At 34.5% G+C, this 9,202-nt stretch overlaps 1 protein-coding gene across 1 annotated transcript; it reads left to right on the top strand.

The window, feature by feature from the left end:
* The first annotated feature begins 144 nt into the window (after positions 1-144).
* LOC140004391 (uncharacterized) lies at positions 145-6,009 on the top strand. The gene is made up of 7 exons (XM_072066613.1): positions 145-375; positions 2,585-2,648; positions 3,480-3,540; positions 4,549-4,646; positions 4,713-4,820; positions 4,906-5,065; positions 5,922-6,009. The coding sequence occupies exons 4-7, from the start codon at positions 4,616-4,618 to the stop codon at positions 5,965-5,967; spliced, it is 345 nt and encodes a 114-aa protein (XP_071922714.1). The 5' UTR covers positions 145-375; positions 2,585-2,648; positions 3,480-3,540; positions 4,549-4,615; the 3' UTR covers positions 5,968-6,009.
* The last annotated feature ends 3,193 nt before the right edge of the window (positions 6,010-9,202 follow it).

The following is a 9,202-nucleotide window of genomic DNA, read 5'->3' as shown; positions in this document are numbered from 1 at the left end:
ATTCTCTAAAAACAATTCATTAGCCTTGTCAAAATTTTGTTAAATTCTCACGAAAGGTTAAAATAGTTTTGTTCAATTTCTCTAAAGAACAAGGAGTTAAAATGTTTGTGTCAAAATATTTCAAAAAATCCCTCCCACCTATTTTCCTTCAACCTCCACCGTCTTCAAAAGAGTTTCACGTTTTTTATCTCCTCTCGCAAATCTTTTCCTTCTTCAACCTTTCGTCTTCTTCTTCAAGTGGTGGAAAACTCTGGACCATGAGGTAGTTGCCATTAAACGCGTCTACCTCTCTCTCACCTAAGCAGTATTACCTAAAGAAAGAAAAAGAAACCCACAAAAAGCTTGGTACCCGCCAAAACTTGCTATCAAGTGACGGTACCTAACAACTTTCCCTCCCTCTGTACTTTCTTTTGTTTTTTCTTATTGAATTCCTGAAAATTATGCTTCAATGATTTTGTCGATTAAATTTGATATATGAGGGTGAATGTTAGTCGAAAATGTTTGAAACAGATTTGTGCAAAATGGTTTAAGGCCTTTTGTGCCTCCCCTGTTTGATGAAATTCCCAAACAAAAATTCTTGTTGTGCAATAGCAAAAGCTTGCTCTTTCTGTCAACCATGCTCTTTTAACAACTCTTGAATGATGTTTTGTGAGAACCCTCACTTTAAAAGTCAATTTTTCTAAACTACATGCCTTACTCTAAGAATGAAACCACGGATTATAAGCCCTAGCATTGTATCCCCTATGTGTTATCGTATACACTAAGAAATTAAAACATTTTTCTTGAGTTAGTTGTAACTATTTCACCACTTATAATATACCCTTGCATAGCATTCTACATGTATTAAAACAATTTCCATGCATTACATTTCATATCCTTACTTTTAGCTAAAACAATTTTGTTGAGTTAGTTTCTTTTTCCACCACTTACATTGTACCAAGTGCCTTACCCTAGGATTTAAATTACTTATTCTATGCCCTTACAATATATTTTCTATATGTTATAGTAATTTCCATGTATAACATTCCATTTCATTGTAATTGAAGAAAAATATTTTCTTGAGTTTGTTTAAATTAATGCACCACTTGAAATTGACCAAGTGTTCTTTTCTTAAGTAGTAGAGATTTTTGTGTGAGATTAGAGTTGTTAAACAATTATGGATACATTTGGAAAGTTAAGAGAACCATTAGTCAAAGATTAAGAAAGTCTAGGTTACTAATGGAGCCATGTGGCAAAACCCTAGCCATGGGTTTGTTTGACTAAGGAATTAGAAAACAATTTAAAGACTAAACTTGGTTCCTTTTTAACCCTTGTTGGCCGAATTTCTTAGCACAAAAAGGGGGAAGAGAGAGAGCTCCATATACTTACCTTGAACCCTAGAAAAAAAAAACCAAGAACAAAAATCCAAAGAAGAAAGATCTAGAGTTTGTGAGAAAATTTCCTTCAATCTTTGAGGTTGTTTCAAGCCTAAAGCTTCTATTGTGGTGGTTTGTTAGGTGACCAAAGCAACTTGTAAGTAAGGTATGTAATCTTTAAAATTTGGGTTTATGATGTTATATCATCTACTTGAGGTTGAAATGGTGAAAAACAACTTGTTATGGTTGAATTTGGGGTTAGTTTCTTGAGTTAATCAAGTAATGGTTAGGTTTACTAATATGCATACCAAGTGTTTGATGAAATGTCTAACCCTTATTCATGTGTGTTTATGAAGTATTGATATGTTTTAAACCCCTATTTAGTTGGATCTAATACTTGTTATGTGCAAGGAATGAAAATAACAAGAAGAGTAGAAGTTATAAATTTTTAAAGTGTGCTGACCGAAACTTTTTAAGCTTGCTGCCCGGTTTTTCCTTGATATTTTCATGCACATTTTGGCTACAAATGTGAGTGTTATATGTTGGGTTATGTGTGTGGAGGTTGCCTACAAAAAATTAGCCAATTTGGTTGAATAAATTTTGAGTTATAAACAAAGGAGGAAAACTGGACTAGGTCCAGAAATTTTCTGTCCAGCAATCTTGTTAAGGTCATAACGTGTTATTCACTGATCGGAATTGAGTGGCGTTTGTGGCAATTGAAAGTAGACTCTTAGAGCTTTAAAACGGTACAAAGCTCATTTTCTGGTTCATCCCGAGCGATCCGTGGTGAGTCTGGAAAGTTGGCTGTCCGGGCGGTACTGTTCATCCGAGACAGTCCAGAAAGTTCATTTGGTTTCTTAATTTTGAGCCACTTATTTTGGGATTTTGGAAATGGTTTCTTCTAGACAAATTTAGCCTTATGAACTTAGTTTCCAATGCAACTGACGGAACCTAATTGCGACTTTCCCACAATGAGCAATGACCGTTTTCCCGAGGCTGGCTGGGCGAGACAGTTTAACCCATAATGAAGCCTTTGAGCTTTAGTGAAACTTTTCTTTTGCCAAACTTTCATGTACATACTAGACTTGTTTTCCATGAACTTTCACCGTGGTTTAGACCCTATTTGCATGCCAGATTAAGTAGCTTAAGCTACTCACTTGGCCTCTTAATGAACCTATACTTTAGTAGGGAACGAATCCAATTATTAATATTTTCACTCGTTGACCTAGGTTTGGGCAACGACGGTGATCGTAACTGAGACGTTTGACGTCGATTATTACTTTTGCTTGACAGGTGAGTGTTCCACTACTTGCTACTTGTTATGTGAAATATTTGTGTACTTGAAAGTATTGAATTGTTATTGTTTGAGCCAAACACTGTTTTAATTAAAATTGAGGCGAGTGTGTACTTTATTGCACTCGACCTTCCTTATTTTTTTTCTTTTCACTAAGGCTCTACTTACTGAATGAATTAACATGAAATGAGATATTGCTATACATGACTGTGCTTAAGTTGCGTGGATGACATTCCACCAACTACTGTTACTGTTTGGGTACCCAACCTCATAGGTGAGTCGGTTGTATCGAGCCAGCAAGGGCTTGGTCGAGAAAGCTGATAAACCTTGAGGACTGTTTACTGTTCACTGGAAATTGAATCTTGCTTGGAGGTCCCTGGTGAAGCATAGCCGTTGTGCTTGCTTGTTGTGTTGTCCAGCACCACCAATGATAAAATCCTCGGCTTGATACTGTTTCATTGGAATCCTTGAGCATTGGAAACTCGGATTCCTGGTATACTCGAGTATTACCAAACTATTGTTTATGGAGTGCGGGTCCGGTGGGGGATTGTTTGGTGGACGGAGACAGGTGAAAGTGGTGTTCTACGGACCTATATACTGTTACAAGTGTTGACGGAGTGTCAACAGGAGGCAATTATGATCAAGCTCAAGTGGACCTTTGGCTTTTGAAAGCCACCCGTATCCTTGAATTGAACTGTGATTAAACTGTTATTTTACTGTACGGTGTTTAGTTGGCTATTTTGTGATTTTATGTGGCTATGTGTTTACTTGTTTTACCTGGAACCTCACTGGGCTTTAGCTCACCCCATTCCCTTTGTTTTCCTTAACAGATCGGGAAGGGATTTGATCGAGGGCTTTCTTAGCTTTATTTTACCGTTCTTGCATTTTGAGGTTGTAACTTTCGTTTAAGCGGACTTGTAAGCTTAAATTCTTAAGGATGCTTTATATTATGTAATTTTGAGTGAAGCGTGGTAAGTTGGCATGCGATGATATATGTACTAAGCTGAATTGTTGGATTAGTGATTATGTTTGAGTTAGGGTTTCAATCCCCTGCATTGTCAAATGTTACATTCGTTTCATTGATGATATTAGTACTTTGAACGACTGAGTCCTGACGAGAGCTGGGCAGGCAGTCCGCTGATACCCTAGGGTTTGCCCTAGGGAGAGGTGGGGCTGTCACATGTTTTTTGTTTGAGTTTGGATGATTTTCAAAATTGCTTATACGGTCTCATATTTGTGAACCCGTATAGAGTTTATAGTTATTGTTGTAAAATGGTATAAATAATAGGTCCAATTAGTTGAATTAAATGAGTTGATGACGAGTGTGTATGGTTCACACTTCAAGTATTCCTATTAAGTTATGGTGATAGATATGTTGCTGACTTTATGTTTGTGAAGGTCAATTGTTCTGCTCTTTGATTAGAATCTATAACTTCTAGGATTGTTGAAACAAATTTGACTTGCATTACTAGATGCTGGAAATCACAAAGCTTGATAGCGAGAGGAAAGATTTTTCTGACTTTAGTTGTAACTGAAGCCACGTTCTATTGGTCATCTTATTTCCCTCACTGAAATCAATTTTGTCAAAGTTGACTTCGAAATTGATTTCCCCATTTTTGGAGCTCCACTGAACCATCACAAGTTGATTAATTTTTTATAAAAATGCCAATATCCTGTGAAATAACCAATATTCCTGCAATATTTTTGTTTTTGACACGTGGTTGTATAAATCTAAGGTCATTGAAGAAGAACCTGTAATAAAATTTTTTATGGAGCAATGACCAACTAATGGATCCTTTTGATTCCTGAAGTAGCACACTTGTTTCTCCCCTAGCTACTCTGTTTTTCTATCTTCTGTATAACACCCTTTTTTTAATTTGTGGTTTTGATTTTGTTTAGGGTTTCTCTCCTTCTTTAACTTATTAATGTCCCAGAGCTCCAACAAAGCTTGAAGAATCAAGTTTCAATGGGAAAACCAGGATTTGCAAGAAAAAGAGGTAAAATTTCCTTTAGTTTGCTTCGCAATGTTTGTTTATACTTATTAATAGGTACATCATATATAGGATTGAAGAGAGTGAATAGTTCAAAGCCATTTAAGAAGTTCAAAAATCTGAAGCTAAATCCTGGAGCAGAAAAACTTGTACCTAAGCAACCTCTAGAAAATGACTCAGGTGAGCCAGTATTACATTTTATTTTTCTTTTAAGGATTTTTTTTTGTTATTAGTGATTTTTTTTTGTCTTTTTTAAATGTTCTAGAGGATTGGTCTAATGAAAATTCTGAGGCTGAATTAGAAACCAAAGAAGAAGAAGAAGTAGAAGAGGATACTGTTTTTAACAGAAAGCCAACAATGTATGACAATTTATTGAAGAGGTTGGGATCAAGTAGTCAATTAATTGCAAATGCGATTAAACAAAGGTAGTGCTCTGGTGCTCCAAAATCTGCGTCCGCCTTTTTCTTTATCTGTGAAATATACCCCCTTTTGATTGTGATGGTGAATTATTTACTTCTTAATGGTTTTATGTGTTTAAAATTTGCTGATTGACCATAGTCGATCATTTAGATAATGTCTTGATGATGATATTGGAATTTTCAATGTAGAAAGTGCTGTTTTCATTGCATTGAATGTTTGCTTGAGTTTTATAATGGCCAGTCTGGAAATAAATTCAGTGTACTCTGCGAATAAAGGAATACATGTTATAAGAGTTTGTTATGTATTACATGTTTTTATTTTTATCTGCGTAGTATGTCCTCTTTTGATTTTGCTGGTTAATTATTACATATTGATTGTTTAATGCGTTTAAAATTTGCTGATTGAACCTGTGGGATTTTCGTTGCTTTTGAAAGTCTATCATTTGTTATATGTATTGCATGTTTTTATTTTTATCATACCCCCTTTTGATTTTGCGGGTTAATTATTACATATTGATGGTTTCATGCGTTTAAAATTTGCTGATTGAACCTGTGGGACTTTAGTTGGTTTTGAAAGCCTATCATTTGGAAACTGTGACTTGGATGATTGGCAATTTAATGTAGAAAGTGCTGTTTTGGTATATGTAATGCATTGCTTGAGGTTGCTAATTGTCATTTTGGAAGAATTTGTAATAGTCTTCCTTATCGAGAAGTGTAGTACTACGCTGCAAAATCATCTTTCTATCAAGATGAAGGACTCTTAGAGTTTTACAGTGGCTTGTTCTCTTGAGAATATTTTTGTAGATAGGTGCTTATATGATCTTAGATCTAGTGTTAATTTAATGTCTTTCTCAATTTTTAGGATATTGAAGTTTGCCAAACTTATGCCAACAATGGTGATTCTATAACTTATTGATCGTTTGGCGAGATATTCCATTGGTGTTGCAGAACATATATTTATGAAAGTTGGTAAATTTTATCATTTTGCAAATTTTCTTATTTTAGAGATGAAAGAGGATATTAATATGTCCATAATTCTTGGTAGAGCATTCTTGGTTATAAGAAGGGCTAATATTGATTTGTTAGAAGGAAAACTTACATTAAAAATAGGTAAGGATAAACAAGAGTTTAATGCTTTTTAATCTTTTAAATGTCCTTTGTATGATGAGTCCTCTTTGCATATTGATGTCATTGATTTCTTTTATGGAGAAATATTCTTCAAAATTTGTGTTAGAAAGTACGGCACAAGACTTAGAACTCATGTTTTTAGCAGATCATCGCAAGTATCCTTCTTGGATAGTATGAAACTGTACTTTTGATGAAGAAAACTATGAGAGATTTTGAACACACACAGTGCAAGTGAAGTTGATGAACCAATTTATTTATTATAAATACATTTAGTCCTGTATTTGGTTGATGATGTTAAATATAATGCTTATTGGGAGGCGAATCCAATTTTCTGCTTTTTACTTTATGTATTTTTCCTTTGTTTTCTGTTTTTAGGACTGGGGTGGTGTTTAGTCAATTACGATTTTTATTCTTTCTAATTAGGCTTTGGTGGTATTAGCTCCTATTTATAGTATTTTCTTGTCTCATTGTTTTGGCAGGATTTCAACTAAAAGTATACTTCATGGATATCTAATGGCAGTTTGAATTCTTCACATTTGGTATTCAGTACTAACTTATATATCAGAGGATTTTTACTTTCACTTCTTTCTTTATTTTTCCTTGGTTATTTTTCAAATCCACATTGGAGGAATTATTTTATTTTTATTTTGTTCCCTAAACGGTAATGGCTAGTATTTCAAGGTTATGATTATTGGAGACTTATCTGTAAAAGTTAAATGTCAGGTGGCATTGTCTTTAGAATGCTTCTTTGCTGAATAATCTTGTATTTTGATATTTTCTTTTGGTTATTGGTTGACTTTTTTAGGTATTGAAAATATTTAGTGGGCATTTTTCTTGTAAAATTGGGCTTCTCTATATTAATGGGATATAAAGTAGGTTGGTTCTTTTTTTTGGATATTATTTGGACTTAATTGTGTAATGGCTTATGTATACTCCTATAGTCAATATCGTCTAGTAACTAGGGGTTTTCATTTGGAAGATACTGAATTTCGTGTCAAACTGTGAGGACCCGCAAAATTCTCCTTGTTTTATTTTATTTTATTTTTTCGCGTGCATTTTCCTTACTTTAAATCAATTAATCATTTAATTTTCAGAGATTTTATAAGTGAGTGTCGTTTTTAAATCATTTTTTTTCTAGTATAAGTGCGTACATGTTAAGTTTGAGGTGCATTATGGATGTGAGATCCTGGATTCCTAATTTTCTCAAATAAATTAAATATGGGTAATTATAGTAGCTATTGTGTGAAAAATGTATTTTACCATGTGTTTTAATTTTCAAAGAGTATTTTACATACCAAAATTGGAAAATTTAATTGAATCATTAAAATCCTACTTTCAAAACTAAACCTTTAAGTTTAAATTAAATTCAACCAATTAATATTTTCGTGATTGTATGTGCATGCATGCATGTTTAGTACGGGGGTTCGAGTGATTAGTACCTTGGGTTAGTGTGCTTAAGTTAGTGCATTAAGTGGATATTAAGTTATAAACCAATGGGTTAATTACATTGGATCAAGTAGAGTTTTAGTGTTGGGCCTTTAAGTTTTAATTACATTAGAAGCCTAAGCCATAAACCCATTAATTACCCAAGCCCATGACCCATCTCTTGTTTTGCTTTACTATTAATAGACTTAGCTATTAAGTTAGTAGGACATAAGACAAAACAAACAAAGCCAACACCAAGAACAAGCTGCCGTGAGCTTGGAGAAGAAGAAGGGCAGCATCGGGTGAGCTAGGAGAAGAAAGAAAGAAGGAAAAAAAAAAGAAAGAAAGAGAATAATTGGGTTATTCATCCAACCTTGCTTGCAACCAACCAAGCGAACTTTGTTGGAGAGTTGGAGCTCAAGGATACATCTCCTCAAGTAAGTTTCAGTCACCAAAGCTGAACGTTGGTTTGGCTCATGAACTTGTACTGATTTTGTTTCTTTTGGTGAATTGATGACCAAGCTTGTGATATATGATGAATTGTTGGATTAATTTCTGTGTTTCATGCTTCAAGAGAATCAGCCAGCCAGGGTTATGATTAAGGATTTGAGGTAAACCAGTTTCCTAACTCTTGATTCTTGTGGTAAAACTTATGATTGATGATTGGAAGTTGAATCTAACTATCTAGGAACTGATTTGAATGGCTGGAAATTCGTTTGATTGGGTGGAATTTAAATGAACTTCAAGTATTCCTTTTCTGTCAAGATTTCTGTCCGAAATTAGTCTGAAAATTCGAACATGTTGGGAGCTGAATTAGCCTTAGCACAAAACATGGAAGTTGTAGATAATTGAGTGCAGAGTATTCCTGTAAATTTTCAACTCAATCGGAGCAGAGTATCTTGTGAAATGACAAAATTACCCCTACTGCCCTGTTTCTGTCAAAAATGATAATCAGCCTCTGTAAGTGGTTAGTTTGACCAGGAATAATACCGAATTGGTTGTCGATGTCTTCTTAAGAATTATAGTCTTGGATCTTAGCTTTCAAATGGCTTTGGAATTACCTGAATCAGAGTTCTGTATGCTGAGATATGATTGAATGAATCAGGACTGCAAGTTGAATTTCACAGTGAGTTTTGAACTGAAAAATCTGGGGTTGTTTTGATAAATTTGACCTAGTTAGGGTGAGAACTGGACTAAGTAGTCTTCATCAAAGTTATATCCCTCTGTCTTAGTTTCGAAACGGTATAACTTGCACTTCAATCCAATAAGCATAGTTTTGATTATGTCTGATACGCTAAGTAGCGGTGAATCTGCCTTTTTGGTTTCTTAGCTTAAAGCTCATTTCCGGTCATTTTCCTAGCTAAATCTTGTACTTGAATGACTTTGAGCCTATTGAACGGCTGTTGTGATGAATTTATATTGTGTATGACTTTGGAATTGATTGAGAAAAATAATGAAGCCATAAATGGCTGAAAAATAGGTAAATACAAAGGGCGTGCTGCCCAAATTTACACTCGAGAATTAGGTAACGATTTGAGAGCGAATACCATATGAACCATCTAGGATATTTGCGTCTTCTTTTATCGAGGT

This window comes from Coffea arabica, chromosome 10e (assembly GCF_036785885.1).
Source record: "Coffea arabica cultivar ET-39 chromosome 10e, Coffea Arabica ET-39 HiFi, whole genome shotgun sequence".
Classification (NCBI taxonomy): Eukaryota; Viridiplantae; Streptophyta; class Magnoliopsida; order Gentianales; family Rubiaceae; genus Coffea; species Coffea arabica.
This window is presented reverse-complemented; position numbering and strand designations above follow the sequence as displayed.

Excerpts from the sequence above, each read along its gene's own strand:
- LOC140004391 (XM_072066613.1), top strand. The coding sequence starts at position 4,616 with ATGGGAAAACCAGGATTTGCAAGAAAAAGAG. Across the intron at positions 4,647-4,712 it reads AGGATTTGCAAGAAAAAGAG|GATTGAAGAGAGTGAATAGT; the intron begins GTAAAATTTCCT and ends CATCATATATAG. Across the intron at positions 5,066-5,921 it reads GCAAATGCGATTAAACAAAG|GATATTGAAGTTTGCCAAAC; the intron begins GTAGTGCTCTGG and ends CTCAATTTTTAG.